General features: G+C 53.4%; 1 protein-coding gene across 1 annotated transcript; it reads right to left on the bottom strand.

Moving 5' to 3' along the window:
* Window positions 1-6,241: 6,241 nt before the first annotated feature.
* LOC142913968 (lysophosphatidic acid receptor 1-A-like) lies at window positions 6,242-15,948 on the bottom strand. The gene is made up of 3 exons (XM_076061091.1): window positions 15,834-15,948; window positions 8,478-9,250; window positions 6,242-7,524 (listed from the first exon to the last, which is right to left on the bottom strand). The coding sequence occupies exons 2-3, from the start codon at window positions 9,211-9,213 to the stop codon at window positions 7,193-7,195; spliced, it is 1,068 nt and encodes a 355-aa protein (XP_075917206.1). The 5' UTR covers window positions 9,214-9,250; window positions 15,834-15,948; the 3' UTR covers window positions 6,242-7,192.
* Window positions 15,949-17,209: the final 1,261 nt, after the last annotated feature.

Genomic DNA, 17,209 nt, shown 5'->3' with positions numbered 1-17,209 from the left:
AAAATGTATTTGATGTTCGTGAACTTGTAACAGTAGTTAACTCTTGAATTTTTGTAAATATTTTAACATCAATTAAAACATGAATAGTGAGTCCAACTGAGTGGCAGATGTTGTCTTTAGGAGCAACACTTTCATTAAACTATTAACACAACATACCCTAGGGTGGTGACCACCCGACTAACAACGCTACGGCGAACCACCCATATAGGTTTGCGATCGCGTTCCGTACCACGAGCTGGGTCCCGTACCACTTGGCTGGAGGCTTCTTTAGCTTGACGTGGATCTCCTGCCTCTCCAACAGTAAGAACCCCGCGCTCCTCTCAGGGGAACCCCCTTATATTGGGCAGGGCTGGGGCTGCCTCCGCCTCTCTCTCGCCCTTACCCGAAGGCTCTCGAAAGCTCTTCCCGGACCATGTGACCACCTACTGGCCCCCTCCACTGGTGGCCCCCCTCCAGTATCATCCGGTCACGTGTCCCCAAGTCAGCCAGAGTATCACCACCGATCGTAACCTTGGCTGACTCTCGCTCCCTCAACGGGAGCCCGCACCGCACGCCGTGCGTGGTGTCCCCATGCTTAACCAGCGCTCGCCCAAGCCCCCACTAGGGCTGGTACTACACCCCGTATCTGTGGTGTCCACAACAACAATGTAACATCTGCCGTGGCCTCGCAGGCTCGGCACCACACAGCGATATTCTCAGTCACTACACAGGTAACATTCATGGTATGAGACGTATTCCCTAAGGATTTTTAAGACGGAGAGATATTTATATGGGGAGTTGGGGGGGGGGACAATCGTGACGCTAGCACGTTGATGTTAGAGGTTTGATATTTGTGTGTACACTTATTTGTTAATGGTTTAATAATAAATAGTTATTGGCAGTTTGCAGTGTTAATATTGTTAAACTCACCTTTTGCCCGTCCAAGGACAGGTGTATTGCAGTAAATCTGAAACATACAAGCGAAAGGCATATCGCGGCGTCTTATTAATTGCATCAATTCGTGTGCAATTTGTGAGGCCGCAGTGACACAGACCTGTTTCACGTCAAGGTTATAATCCCTTGTTTATCGTGACCACCTTTTTACTTTGATGTCTCAACAACAACGTTACGGAGATCGCGTGATGTGATGAGGGTTCTGCCTTTGTAGTGAGGGTTGTAAGTTGACGCTGAGGAGGGATGAGGCGTCTCCCCCCCCCCCCCCCCCCCCATGTGGAGTGACGTCAGCTGCTCGTGACTTTACCTATCCACGTGATTTTAACGAGAGACCCAACAATGTCGTTGATGCCGTCGTCACCAAAGTTTTAAGTCGACATTTATCGTCGGTATGTTTGGCTGCCACAATTGAGGCCTATATGCTTATTGGTTGCTTACAGTTCGGGATGAACTTTCATCTTAAGGCCTCGATCTGCTCGGCAATGTATCGTCACATTCCCGAACACAGCACGAGGTTGAGTTTCCTTACTGGGCCAACTAATCGCTCGGATGTGGACAAAGCAGTCGCAGGTGGTGACTATGACGAAGTCGCGTGATTTTCGAGAGCATTTCAATTGCAAGATTGATCTCCGTTATGTGTGTGTGTGTGTGGGACCCGGGTTTATGTTTGAGTCTCTAAGGCAGGGGTGGGGAACGTTCGGCCCGTGGGCCGCATGAGGCCCGCAAAATCATTTGGGTCTGGCCCTGCCAAGGCAACCGCAGGCTGGACTCAAAATTAAATACATCTAGGAGCAAACCTGGAAAAGCAGTTGCGAGTAGCAGCAACATCAATACCAGCTAACATCATCACACGCCTCACCAAAGAGAAGCAGTCCCAGCCATCGCATTATGGGCAAGTTAATAAAATGTATGACCAAATATGACGGGCAAATTTTTAAGTGGATGATTTTGTATGGCACGCGAAAAATGTTATATAAATATCCAAATGGCCCTTGGCAGAAAAAAGGTTCCTCACCCTTGCTCTAAGGCTTCCAGTGATTTCTTTTCAACCGACATTGCTTCAAGGAAGGCAAGAGGGCAGCTTTACAAGAGGCACTTAGCATAACAAGCTGCAACAATAACCTGCTATACCAGCTGGGTTGTGATGAGTGTTGTCATGGTGTCATTGTGCATGGTACGATACCAGTTCTCGCTTTTAGGTACGACGATTGTCGCGATATATGAACGTTCCGTCAAGGGAGACTATCAGAAACCACAGACTCGGTATTGATATCCGTTATTAACGTTTTAATGTTCGGTTTTGTATGACTGCAACAGACGTCAAAAAAACTTTACCATCAAAATATGCGAAATGTATAAACACTTGAACACGTGGTAGTAGTAGGAAGCTTTTGCGACCAATTTTATCCATGAGGGGGTTTTTTGGGGGGGGTTAGATCACTTAAATGTCGTGAAACCCGCCACTACCCGACAGCCAATGAGGAAGGTTTGTCACGTGAACAAGACGTGCCATTTCGTTACGAGTGCAGCATGACACCGGTTGTGTGTTGGGGAGCCAAATCTGGCTGTCGCCTGATGATGCCGGCTGTAATTACTGGTGAAACAGCGTCCTCAAATAGTAAATGTTGTGGATTTACCCTCAAACTCACCGGTGTGCTGTACTATTAAAGAATTAACCACGTTCTAATTACCCTCAAACACACTGGTGTGCTGTACTAGTAAAGAATTGGCCACGTTCTATTTACCCTCAAACGCACCGGTGTGCTGTACTAGTAAAGAATTGGCCACGTTCTATTTACCCTCAAACACACCGGTGTGCTGTACTAGTTTTGAGGTGCAACTGACGACACGGACACGGTTCTTTAGTAGGGGCTGATGCCAAGGTTTATTAAGGGCTACTGCCGGTAACTTATTAAAGGCTTACGCCCAACAGGTGACAACCCTAATATCTCCCCAGGGGAAAGGGTACTGGGAGGTCCCCAGCTCCCCACAGGCTATACGTGATCTCCCCCCCCCAGCACCGACTGAGGGATCACCCAACTCGGTCGGCCGAGTGAAGTATCACACTCGCCTGGCGCTGATTCCCCCTACCCTGGATCCCGACCCCCCAACTCTCTCCGTTCCTGGCCCTTCACGACGACCCCCTCTACGTCACGGGTTCCCCCTTATATACCCCCCATAACTTCTGACGTCATCCCTTTTCACCCCCCTGCGTGACATGACGTCCTCCACTACTCCTCTACATTACCCCCCCCCCCCCGTGAAAAAAACCCAGCCGACCCATCTGCAACAATTATGCGAACCCCAAGGACGCATGCGTATAGAGACAACCCCGGCTGCTAGTAGAACACAACACTAGGGCAGCACGGGATCAGAAAAGTCTGGACAGTCACCACCCGGCAACGTAAGTGGCGACATGGCAGGGGATCGAAGTAGACGACTTCGCGGGCCGTCAGTGTATGCGCACGCCCCTTGAGTGCGTGCCCGCCGCCTGCCCGCTCCCCCATGTGTTGTCGGCCGCCTGAGGCAACGGTGCGCCGGCCAAAGCCGAGCCAGCCGGCACGTAGCCGAGCTGAGGCGTCGCCGGCGGCACCACTGGCAGGGGCTCAGCTGGCGCCTCTAACGGCGGCCCACTGATCCCTGTGGCGTCGGTGTCTGAACCGGGCGGTGGCCTGGAGGCCGGGTCGCCGCCGGGACACCCCCCAGACGGCCCGCTGTTGGCGGCGTCACTGTCGGTGGCTCTGCGGGCATACACAAGGGCAGGACATCGCTCGCATTTCCACAACCCCCGCGGCCCGGCTCGTCGGACACAGCAATCGCCGACCGCTCCAAAAATGGGGATGAATCAGGGAGCCCCGGTGGCATCACCCGCTTGAGCCGCGACGGGTGCACAGTCCAGTGACGACGGCCCCACCGGATACGGACACATTGCGAACGGCGGACCTCCGCGACCTCGACAGGGCCCTGCCATGGGCGATGTAATTTAGGAGACGTACCCACCGGCACTTGGGGGCAGTGCAGCCACGCCAACTGGCCCTTTTCCCACGGGCGGCCGACAGCCTGGTGTTTGGGCAGACGCTCGGAGGCCGCCTGTCGGCTGGCCGAATTATCTAACGCCGCCTACTGCGCCTCGCGCAGCTGATCGAGCGCGATCCTCATCTGGATGGGAACAGGCAAACCCTTTTTGGCAGGCCCGAGGTCCAGTTGGACGTGCATCAGGGGTTCGGGTTCTCTCCCATACATGAGGCAAAATGGTGAGAACCCCGTCGAGGCATGAGGAGCTAACCTGTACGCAGCCAGCACCCCCGGGATGAACAGGTCCCAGTCCGATTGGGACGTGCTCACATGATGACACAGCATGGACGTGAGTGTGCGGTTTAATCGCTCTACCATCCCGTCGGACTGGGGGTGGTAGGGCGAGGTGCGGACCTTCGTCCCAAGGAGGTTACAGACCTCCTTGAGCAAACGGGAAGAAAAATTCTGCCCCTGATCCGTCAAGAGCTGTTCTGGCGCCCTTTGTCAAGGACGTACCCCTGAACAAACGCCTCAGTGATGGACGAGGCCGATTGGTCCACCAGAGGCCACGCCATAGGCCAACGTGTGAGATATTCCACGCCCACCAAGAGGTACCTATGGCCCCGTTGGGATGCAGGGAATGGCCCCAGAATGTCGAGTGCCACGAGCTCATTGACATGAGAAACCCGGATGGACTGCAGCGGCGCCCGATCCTGACCAACAGGGGCCTTCCTCCGCGCACAGTCGTGGCAACCTTTCAAAATCAGAGCCACATTATCCTCCACACCCAGCCAATAGTAATCCCGTTTAAGGGTCAACAAGGTCTTATGGTAGCCGAAGTGCATACGTTTCTCATGAATGACCAGGGTCAATTTTCCTCGTAAGCCAATGGGCACCACCACACAATAGCGTTCCAACTGGGCATCCCAACGCATGAAGAGGCCGTCATGTACGACGATCACCGGGGCCACCGACGGAGCCGAGCTACGGGCCTTTGACCCAACCCGGCGTCGCAGCCTCAGCAGAGAGGAATCCTCCATCTGCAACTTGGAGCATACCTCCCGGGGGAGTCCCAGGCCAAAATCAACAGGCAATGCAATGCCACACCCGGAGGGGGTGCCGCTTCGGCCGATGCGACCAACTGGGCCGCAGTGTTCACTGGGGCCTTACAGCGGCTGGAACCCAGGGCACAAGCGCACCCGCTGTCCGGGGGCAGCCTGGAAAGGCCGTCTGCATTCCCATGCCGAGTCCCCTTCCTATGGATGACATCGAAGGGGTACTCCTGGAGCGCCTCGAGCCAGTGGGACAGCTGACCCGAGGGCTGGTCAATTCACAGGGAATACTGCAGGGCTGCATGGTCAGTCCGGACGGTGAACCGGCGACCATACAAATACGGCCGGTACAGCTGGACAAAAAAAACAAAAGCCAGCAGCTCCCTCCTGGTGACGCAGTACCGCTGCTCACTGGGAGACAATAGGCCACCACCTGTTCCACCCCATCGATCACCTGGGCCAAGACGGCTCCAATGCCCGTGTTACTGGCGTCGGTGTCAAGAAAGGTTTAGAGAAATCGGGATACCCCAAGGGCGGCGCATCCGCCAGGGCCGTGCGAAGCGCCATAAAGGCGTTTTCCTCCTCCATCCCCCAGCGAAATTTTGTACCTTTGGCCGAAAGTGTGTGCAGTGGCTTCGCAAGTCGCAAAATCGCGAACGAAACCGACGATAGTATGATGCTAAGCCGGTTCCGGCGTCGCGCCAACAATGGCGGCCGGTTCCTGCATTGCAGCGACACTGGCGGCTGGATCCGGCGGCGCATAAAAAATGGCGCCCGATTGCTGCGGCGCACCTGGCGGCGCGTTGGCGGGAATTATGGTTTTGGCGGGATTCGCGATGTCGGCGATCCCGCGGTTTTGGCGAAAATCACCGCCCGCCGAGTGTACGCGGTCCCCCACCTCTGCCAAAGCGACGGCGAGCTGCGCCATCGTGAGCTGCAGCGTCTCCAGCCTGGCCGCGATGGCGCACCACTCGTCCGACGGCGGCGCGGCAGCTCCCCCGACCGCCGCCTCTTCTGGCCCCGACTGGACCATCTCCACGGGGAACATCACCGGGCCCCCGGTCTCCGGGATCGTCGCCAGCTCGCCGACGTCCTTGTCGCCCTGGTGCACCCTAGGCGTAGTCTTTCGTTTCGCGCTGGATCTAGGCATTGTGGCGCGGAACGAAACCACTTCTGGCACCAGTTGTTGAGGTGCAACTGACGACACGGACACGGTTCTTTAGTAGTGGCTGATACCAAGGTTTATTAAGGGCTACTGCCGGTAACTTATTAAAGGCTTACGCCCAACAGGTGACAACCCTAATATCTCCCCAGGGGAAAGGGTACTGGGAGGCCCCTAGCTCCATCCAGGCTATACGTGATCTCCCCCCCGCAGCACCAACCGAGGGATCACCCAACTCGGTCGGCCGGGTGAAGTATCACACTCGCCTGGCGCTGATTCCCCCTAACCTGGATCCCGACTCCCCAACTCTCTCCGTTCCTGGCCCTTCGCGACAACCCCCTCTACGTCACGGGTTCCCCCTTATATATCCCCCGTAACTTCTGGCATCATCCCTTTTCACCCCCCTGAGTGACATGACGTCCTCCACTACTCCTCTACACTAGGAAAGAATTGGCCACGTCTATTTACCCTCAAACAAATCGGTGTGCTGTACTAGTAAAGAATTGGCCACATCTATTTACTCTCAAACACATTGGTGTGCTGTACTAATAAAGAATTGGCCACGTTCTATTTACCCTCAAACGCACCGGTGTGCTGTACTAGTAAGGAATTGGCCACGTTCTATTTACCCTCAAACATACCGGTGTGCTGTACTAGTAAGGAATTGGCCACGTTCTATTTACATGACACCATACCAATTGGTTGGCGGGTTTAACGACACTTATATTGAAGTGATCTCACCCAGAAAATAAAACCGTATGGATATATAACTGTCTTGGTACGAAGCGTACCAAATGCCACTAGGTTTGTATTTAAATTCTAGTATGCATTATCTCCACAAGGGTGCACACACACACATACATTGTACCCAGGTTCAATGAAATCTTATCGCAAAGAGAAACATACTCTTTGGTTCTTTTTGTAAAGTCACGTAGGTAATAAAATAAAATAAATCACGACGTTTCGATTGCAACACAAGCAATCATCATCATCAGGTTGGAAAACCATGCATCGTTAGCCCAATTAGATATTAGACGACAAACTGATTCATCTTCATCGCACTTGTGGTGGTCAAGTGACTGATAGGCGTGACCAGGTTGTGATTCGCCGTGGACGTTGATTTATTGGAGACGTTATCGGAGCCATTGGTGATGATGGCTTCTGCCTTTTGGCAGTACAGGATTCGCTGCAAAGTGGCGACCATCTCTTTGTCCCGAATCGAGTAGATGATGGGGTTCATGGCGGAGTTGAGCTCCGCTATGAGCAAGAAGTACTTATCAAAGGCCAGGACATTGCAGTCCGAGCAGAACGAATCCAGCAGCAGAATCACCAGGCCTGGCGTCCAGCACACGATGAAGGCTCCTGAGAGGCGACGGCACGAGACACACGAGTCAGGCATTTTGATAGCAACGTGTGGAACAAGATCAGCGTTGTTCCCTGAAACCCGTGGAAGGTCAAGGCACAACCCTGCAATGGCTTGCTCCACGACTGCTGCAAGGAGGGCCCCTCCACTAGAGGAGAACTGTGGAGAGGCCCTTTAGAGGGTTCTTTTCCCACCTGCTTTTCCACCGTTGGCCAGACGAGGAACCACACTTTACCTCGCTACACCCAGACCTGCCGATCGACAAACTGTGGCTAGACCCCTACGTACTGCCGGGTGGACAGAGGCGGTGGGGGGGGGAGATAAAAAAAAACTTTGCCCCGTTGTTTCAACCGCTGTGCTAGAATAGTCGTCGTACGAATGATAATTCGCAGGCCTTCGTCAATCCTCTGCGTACTTCAACCTAGCCGGTGCAGTTTGGTGAAATGACTGGGGAGGTGCCGCACCTGGTGCCGATAACGACTCGCCACCGTTAGCCGTGGTTCGAAATCGAACAGCAGTCGCTGGGTTCATAGCGCCAGTACGCTAACCACTGGGCCACTGTTTCCCCTGAAGCTGTTCGGCATGCGATATGAGCCATGAATGTTGCCCACAACCAAAATCACCCAGAGAACATTCACCAAATCCGATCAGAAGCTGAGCAGAGTGTTGAGCCAAGACGGTGCTTGGTTAGGCGACTGTCACGCACGTCAGATTGATGTAGCCTGCCCCAGAGGCTACATGGTGGCCAGTGCAACAATCTCCATTGTTGTACTACACTTTCTATGCTCCCACGTCTATTTACCCCACCTTTACACAACCCACACTACAAAATGACTCCCTACACATGCACCGGATCGACACAAGGGGCTGTACACACACACACACGCTCGAAGACGAATGTGAATCGTGTTGTCGAATATGAGCACCTGCTGCCCAGACCTACAACACTTACCCAACATGATGGTGACCGTTATGAGCAAGCTCATGGTGGCCTTTTTCCTCTGGGTGGACCTGGAGGTATTCTGCGGCACGGGTATCGTGTTCCTCCACACGTGCACGAAGATGTGACTGTAGAGTCCCACCATGATCAGGAATGTGGAGAGATTGGAGCCGGCCCAGAAGATGACGTAGCTGGTGCTGTACAGGGGCGCCATGGTGGAGCACGTGCTGATGTTGCAGATGCAGTTCCAGCCCATGCTGGGAATGGCACCGGTGATGATGGACATGAGCCAGATGATCGCAATGACGACCGCGACGCGCCGCTCGCTCATCCGCGAATGCATCTGCATCCGGAACACCGTGATGTGCCGCTCTATGGCTATGGCCAGAAGGCTGGCAACGGAGGCCGTGAGGCTCGTGTTGATCAGCCCCTGGCGTAGCATCCAGGTCGGCAGCGACAGCTTGTGAGTGTTGGGTCCCGTGTTGAACATCAGGTAGACGTACGCCGCTCCCGCAAAGAAATCCGCCACGGCCAGGTTGGCCATGAGGAAGTAGATGGGGTGGTGGCGTTTCTTGTTGATGTATACGGCGAGCATGACGAGGACGTTGGCCAGCATGATGAAGAGGCACATGGTGATGCCGAGCACCATGACCAGCACGCTGGTGACAGACCACTCGTCGTACAGTGGCCTTTTGATGTTGTTGTAGAAGAAGGTGATCGTCTCATTGTGGTGGCAGCTGCCGTCCATCTCGTTCTCGCGTTTTGTTTCCCACGCCGACACCCACCTGCAAAGCGAAGATTCATTAAAGTTAAGAGAAACGTTACACTCTTGTCCCGAACCAAATGTTTTTAAATGGACCGATTTATATTAAAAAAAGGCGAATTGAGTATTGTTTTTTGCCGTGTAGTCAAGTTACAAGGTAATTTATGAGGCGGCTATATTGTGCTATGATAGACGACTGTTGCCTGAAACATCGCCTGTTAGATGTTTTTTCCGTTTTTAAGGTCCACGGTGTTATTGTGACCCACTACAGCCTATACAGTATACAGTGTTTACACACAGTATACACTACAGAATAATAGTATATATACATACTGTGTACACTACAGTATACACTACAGCCTATATATATATATACACGTGTACCAAGGCCGTGTGAGTCTGTGGGTCTCTGTGTGAGTGTGTGGGTCTATGTGTGAGTCTGTGGGGCTCTGTGAGTCTTTGTGTGAGCCTGTGGATCCTTGTATGAGTCGGTGGGTCTCTGTGTGAGTCTGTGGGTCTCTGTGTGAATGTGTGGGTCTCTTTGTGTGTGGGTCTCTGTACGAGTCTCTAGGTCTCTGTGTGAGTGTGTGATGTTTTTGTGTGAGTCTCCGGGTCTCTGTGTGAGTCTCTGTGTGAGTCTGTGGGTCTCTGTGTGAGTCTGTGGGTCTCTGTGTGAGTCTGTGGGTTCGTGTAAGTCTCTGTGTGAGTGTGCGGGTCTCTGTGTGAGTCTTTGTGTGAGTCTGTGGATCCATGTGTGCGTCTGTGGGTCTCTGTGTGAGTCTGTGGGTCTCTGTGTCAATGTGTGGGACTCTGTGTGTGTGGGTCTCTGTACGAGTGTGTTGGTCTCTGTGTGAGTGTGTGGTGTTTTTGTGTGAGTCTCCGGGTCTCTGTGTGAGTCTCTGTGTGAGTCTGTGGGTCTCTGTGTGAGTCTGTAGGTACTCTGTGTGAGTCTGTGGATCTCTATGTGAGTCTGTGGGTCTCTGTGTGAGTTTGTGGGTTCGTGTGAGTCTCTGTGTGAGTGTGCAAGTCTCTGTGTGAGTCTGTGGGTCTCTGTGTGAGCCTGTGGGTCTCTGTGTGAGTCTTTGGGTCTCTGTGTGAGTCTGTGGGTTCGTGTAAGTCTCTATGTGAGTGTGCGGGTCTCTGTTTGAGTCTGTGGATCCATGTGTGAGTCTGTGGGTATCTGTGTGAGTCTGTGGGTATCTGTGTGAATGTGTGGGTCTCTCTGTGTGTGGGTCTCTGTACGAGTCCGTAGGTCTCTGTGTGAGTGCGTGGTGTTTTTGTGTGAGTCTCCGGGTCTCTGTGTGAGTCTTTGGGTGTCTGTGTGAGTCTGTGGGTCTCTGTGTGAGTCTGTGGGTTTCTGTGTGAGTCTGTGGGTCTCTGTGTGAGGCTGTGGATCTCTGTGTGAGTCTGTGGGTCTCTGTGTGAGTCTTTGGGTTATTGTGAGTCTGTGGGTCTCTGTGTGAGTCTGCGGGTCTCTGTGAGTCTGTGGGTCTCTGTGTGAGTCTGTAGATCCATGTATGAGTCTGTGGGTGTCTGTGTGAGTATGTGGGTCTATGTGTGAGTCTGTGGGTCTCTGTGTGAGTATCTGTGTGAGTCTGTGAATCCATGTTTGAGTCTGTGGGTGTCTGTGTGAGTCTGTGAATCCATGTTTGAGTCTGTGGGTGTCTGTGTGAGTCTGTGTGAGTGTGGGTCTCTGTGTGAGTCTGTGGGTCTCTGTTTGAGTCTGTGGGTCTCTGTGTGAGGCTGTGGGTCTCTGTGTGAGTCTGTGGGTCTCTGTGTAAGTCTGCGGGTTCTTGTGAGTCTGTGGGTCTCTGTGTGAGTCTGTGGGTTCGTGTGAGTCTCTGTGTGAGTGTGTGGGTCTCTGTGTGAGTCTGTGGGTCTCTGTGTGAGTCTGTGGGTTCGTGTGAGTCTCTATGTGAGTGTGTGGTTCTCTGTGTGCGTCTGTGGGTCTCTGTGTGAGTCTGCAGATTCATGTTTGAGGCTGTGGGTCTCTGTGGAAGTCTGTGGGTCTCTGTGTGAGTCGGTGGGTCTCTGTGTGAGTGTGTGGGTCTATTTGTGAGTCTGTGGGTCTCTGTGAGAGTCTCTGTGTGAGTCTGTGGATCCATGTGTGAGTCAGTGGGTGTCTGTGTGAGTCTGTGTGAGTCTGTGGGTCTCTGTGTGAGTCTCCGGGTCTCTGTGTGAGTCTGTGGGTCTCTGTGTGAGTCTGTGGGTTCGTGTGAGTCTCCGGGTCTCTGTGTGAGTCTGTGGGTCTCTGTGCATCTCTGTGTGAGTCTGTGGGTCTATGTGTGAGTCTATGGGTCTCTGTGTGAGTGAGTCTGTGGGTCTTTGTGTGAGTCCATGGGTCTCTGTGTGAGTAAGTGGGTCTCTGTGTGAGTCTCCGGGTCTCTGTGTGAGTCTGTGGGTCTCTGTGCGTCTCTGTGTGAGTCTGTGGGTCTATGTGTGAGTCTGTGGGTCTCTGTGTGAGTGAGTCTGTGGGTCTCTGTGTGAGTCCATGGGTCTCTGTGTGAGTGTGTGGGTCTCTGTGTGAGTCTCCGGGTCTCTGTGTGAGTCTCTGTGCGTCTCTGTGTGAGTCCGTAGGTCTTTGTGTGAGTGTGTGGGTGCATACTCTTTGGTTCTATTGGGTAAAGTCACGTAGGTGAAAATAAAATAACAAAAAATCACGACGTTTCGGCCACAACACAAGCGGCCTTCATCAGGTGAAGGGACGAGACTGTCTGGAGGACAGCGCTGGAGTGAGAGAAGCCACGCTTAGATCACGACCTTTAAGCTGTGTGAGAAGAAAAACACAAAGTGCCTTGACAAAGGAATTAGCATATAATTTAGCATTGAAATGGCTCATTGAAATAGCTAAGTTAAAGTATACACATCGGCAGAGGTACCCCTTGACAAAGGAATTAGCATAGAATTTAGCATTGAAATAACTGAGTGATTAGCTTGTAACTGGTCACAGAAATAGCTATGTTAAAGTCAGAGCATATACATTCACCGAGGCACCTAGTACTCATCAAACAGGAGAATTTAGCGAAACACAACCACGCTCAGACAGCGGACCTTTAAACTGTGTGCGAGCAAACAAGGTGTTCTGACGAAGAAATTAGCATAAAAATTAGCATTTGATTGGCGGATTTTAGGAAAGAGGTGGTGTACGTGCCGGTGGACTTGCCGTTTGGCGCGGGGGGGGGGGGGGGAGTTTACCTATTGATGGTATACAAGCACGCACACACACACGTGGGTCGGTAGTGGGGGTGGGTAGGTGGGTCGGTGGTGGGGTTGGGTAGGTGGGTGGGTGGTGGGGGTGGGTGGGGGGGCCACTCCGCCTACCGCGTACTTCATAGACGCCGCGCACTCACACACGCTGACCAACCCACCCACCCCCACCCACCACCACGACCACCTAACCACAACCAACCCACCACCTACCCATCTACCCACCCCCACCACCCACCCACCTACCCACCCCCACCACCTACCCACCCACCCTCACCACCAACCCACTACACAGCACCCACCCACCTACCCACCCCCACCACCGACGCACCCTCACCACCTACCCACCCACCCCCACCACCGACCCACTACACAGCACCCACCCACCTACCCACCCCCACCACCGACGCACCCCCACCACCTACCCATCCACCCCCACAACCGACCCACCTACCCACCCCCACCACCCACCCACCTACCCACCCCACTACCGACCCACCTACCCACCCCCCACCACCTAACCACCCACCTAACCCACCCACACCACCTACCCACCCCCACCACCTACCCACCTACCCACCCCCACCACCGACCCACCTACCCATCAACCGACCCACCTACCCACCCACCACCGACCCACCTACCCACCCACCGACCCACCTACCCACCCACCACCAACCCATCTACCCACCCACCGACCCACCTACCACCCCCACCACCCACCCACCTACCCACCCATCTACCCACCCCCACCACCTACCCACCCCACCACCTACTCACCCCCACCACCCACCCACCTACCCACCTACCCACCCACCTACCCACCCCCACCACCCACCCACCACCTACCCACCACCCACCCACCTACCCACCCCCACCACCTACCCACACACCTACCCACCCCCACCACCCACCCACCTACCCACCCCCACCACCTACCCACCCCCACCACCTACCCACCCCCACCAGGCTGACCCCCCCATAGTCTTCGCTGTTATAAACTGCTTCACCACGCTGTCGCTAAACAACGCGCACTGCTACTTAAGAGGCTGTACAAAGCTACAACACCGTGCTGCTTTGTACACCACGCAGCCCCGAAACACCGCGCACTCAGAGAGGCTGACCACCCGAGTCCTCGCGATGCAGAGTCTCACGATCTGTATGTAGACTGCAGGAGGAGGAATCCGAGGAGCTATGAAGCTCTTTTCCACACACGTCCAGTAGGGGGGGGGGGGCACAGGGGTCAGTAAGCGACCACAAACTTCAGCAAACTGATAACCGCGTGCTCTTACCAAAAGGCTCCACAAACGCCGCGCACTTGCTAATCGCGCTCTCCCGATTAAAAAAAATGTTTATTGCCCAGAGCATCATCCTCTGCATAGACGAAGCACACCTCTCACCCCCTCCCCCAAACGCTCCCGAAGCAACACGAAAATTCCCACTTGCCGCCATCAGCTCTGGAATTCCCTCCCGTCCCCTCTTCTCCTCATCCCCACAATTTCTTGATGACAACGACCTCAGCTCAATTCAAGACACATCGAACCCTAACTACATTCTAACTACATTTTGACATTTGCCGATAGTTGCTGACTGCTCGTTTGACTTTTGTGCCTATGCTCAGCAACTGTTTAACAACAAAGTACCCGAAACTAACTCCTACGTATACACACACGTGTACACACACGCGTGTACACACACGTATACACACACACAGGTGTACACACACACGCGTGTACACACACACGCGTGTACACACACGTGTGTACACACACACACGTGTACACACACGCACGCATGTACACACACACACACGTGTACACACACGTGTACACACACAGGTGTACACACACACGTGTAAACATACACGTGTGTGTGTACACACACGCGTGTACACACACACGTGTACACGCACACACGTAGACACACACGTAGACACACAACAACCGCCATTCGCCACTAAGTGGCGGTGACGTCACCACGACGCTTGTGCCAGGCCATGTGCACCTTGAGGCTGCAGTCGCGGGAAGTGGGAAGGACGTCTTGGACGAGTGTGATCCTTCTACAGATGTCTCTGCATTTTTCGAAGCGATTTTTTTCTTCGGATATCTCGGGATTTTGTTTGACTCTCCAGATTTCTCAGGAGTTTCGCAGACTGTATCCAATACTTTTCAGATAGTCTCTAGATTTCCCAATATTTTATTTTTTACCAAAGCTCTCCGATTTCCTGCAGATTTCTCTTTGCCGTACTATCTCCAGATTTCTCGATTAACAAACAAAAAAATATTCTCAAGAATTGCCAGTTACTTTTGCATCCAGATTTCACAGATTTTCGAAAGTTAATCCACAGCTGAAAAAAAACATGTAGCAGGAACGCTTAGTAAACGTCACAACGTTTATGCTCTCGTGGGGGCTGACGCCCCGCTCCCCGTGAGAGGGCGGGATGCCCCCCCCCCCCCAGCTGCTAAGCCCTTGTGTCAACACGGCAACCGCCCTCGAGTGGTTATTTATTAACTCGCTGGCAGCTGCAGAAACTCCGCAGCTGTACGGATACTCATTAGTTTGCGCTCTCGGGATAACCACCCAGTTTCAGTTTCATTTATTTGGTGTATAGCCCTGTGAGCCATTCGGCTCTTGAATCGGGTGCAACCGCAACAAACAAAAAACAAAAACGCGAACAAGAAAACATTTTAAAGTGACTTTGTGACTTTGTGGAAACAGAAAATCCAGGAAAAAATCCTGAAAAAGCACCGTACACCAACGCTGTGTGCAAAAATCCCATCAGTCTAACTCCGTACTACAACAAACATGGCCAAACCAAACCCACTAATTTATATCACCCACACACGGCAGTGTGCCAATCGCTGTTCCACCACGCTTCACACACACACACGCACAACGCGTCGACCATCAATCTTGTACCAAGGTTTTATTCCCGGCGTGAATAGTGAACCCCTGTTTATGCCCCCCCCCCCCAGCGAACACTCCACGGATCTCGCCTAGCCTCTTATTTCCCACCCTTCGCGATGTGCGACTATTCTCAGGCTAGGGCTAACGGCTAACAGGGCTGAATTGAAGCAATTGGCGGGACCCCGGGGGTCTCATCACTGCCCCGGGGTGGGAAAAACCGCGTAGCGACACGAGTCTTGCCTTACCGACAGCAAAACTAGTGGTCAATCAATTGGCCTCGTTGAGAGCTACTCGGGGAACTAAGTTTCGTAAAAAGTTGAAAAATTACATAAACACGTTAAATTCACTGCGGGCGCAGGCTCGCCTTGGCATAGAAGCTGAGGATCGATGGCTGACCGGAGGGCGGACTGAAAAATAATAAATATTGACCTGATTTTTTCGGGACCCCGGGGTCACGCCAAATGAAATTGACCAACTGAACGATCACTCACCTCGCACGGTGGAAGTTGGGGAGGACGCTGGGCAGCGAAGACTCTGCCTGGGCAATGGTTCGCAGCTGCACCCAACGGGCGTCAGGCGGACGCTGAGGGCGGCTGGGATTCAGCGCGGCTCCAGGTGAACTCTGAATTCAATTTGCTCTCTCCCTCCCCTCTTATCTTCTCAAATCCTGTTAATCCCCGGGTGACATGATGTCATCTTGCACGTCCAATCGAGTTCTTTTTACGTGTCCCACCCATCACTACCTCTTCCTACCAACCCCCCAGTTGCTAAACCTCGATCCTCCACTCTGCTCACAGACATACACACATTCTTTGTGCTTTCAAGAAACAATACCAAGATCCCCCGTGTAGCCTGCAACAGACTGCCGGGGCAAGTGCTGTTAGAGAGCACCTATGAAGGTCGGTACGGCACACGAGCCGGTTGGGTGGCCAACACCACGCCCGGCCGCCTTTGTCTCCCCAGTGGTGATGTTTACGACACACCGCACAAGGTACTCATTTGAGGCTGAGTCTATCTAAGGGAGGACCCAGGATCGGTGCAGATAATTCGTCACTGATGTTGGCGGAATCGAACTCCGGTTGCCTGGGATCGTGGCTAAGTGCGCTAACCACTGCGCCATCACTCCCCCACATGTAAATAGACAGAGGTCCCCCGTGTAACATGTAACAGACTGTAGGGGCAAATGCTCTTAGCGAGTAGCAGCAGCAATGTCTATGAAGGAGACAAAGATCCCCCGTGTAGCCTGTAACAGACTGTGGGGGCAAGTGCTGTTAGCGAGAAGCACCTATGAAGGTCGGAACGGCACACGAGGGGGGGGGGGGGTAGGTGGACAGCCTTTGTTTCACACGCACACACACACCACCACTCTGTAACGTTTGCCGGTTTGAACATTTGGCTCCGCTTTTAATGCTCCTATTATTCTTCACAGAGTCTTTGAAGAAGAGCACACGCGTGTGTGGGTGTCTGTGCGTGTGGGTGTCTGTGTGTGCCCTGTGTGTGTGTGCGTGTGTGTCTGTGTGTGGGGAGCGATAGTGTAGCGGTTAGCGCGCTGCGCTATGAACCTGGCGACCCGGGTTCGATTCCCGCTCACGGCCAACACCAGTGACGATTATCTGAACCGGTCCCGGGCCTCCCCTAGGTCGACTCAGCCTCAAATGAGTACCTGGTGTGGTGTGTAAACATCGCCACTAGGGAGACAAAGACGGTCGGGCGTGGTGCTGGCCACCCACCCCCTCGTGTACCGTTCCGGCCTTCATAGGTGCTCGCTAACAGCACTTGCCCCTACAGTCTGTTACAGGCTATATGGGGGATCTTTGTCTTTGTCTGTGTGTGTGTGTGGGGGGCCTTAGAAGAGCCACACCCTGTT

This window comes from Petromyzon marinus, unplaced genomic scaffold (assembly GCF_048934315.1).
Source record: "Petromyzon marinus isolate PM22_M1 ecotype Great Lakes invasive population unplaced genomic scaffold, UKy_Petmar_22M1.pri1.0 PM_G_Scaffold_27, whole genome shotgun sequence".
In the NCBI taxonomy this organism is placed as follows: domain Eukaryota; kingdom Metazoa; phylum Chordata; class Hyperoartia; order Petromyzontiformes; family Petromyzontidae; genus Petromyzon; species Petromyzon marinus.
Note: the sequence above shows the minus strand (reverse complement) of the source record. Positions and strands in the feature narration are given on the sequence as shown.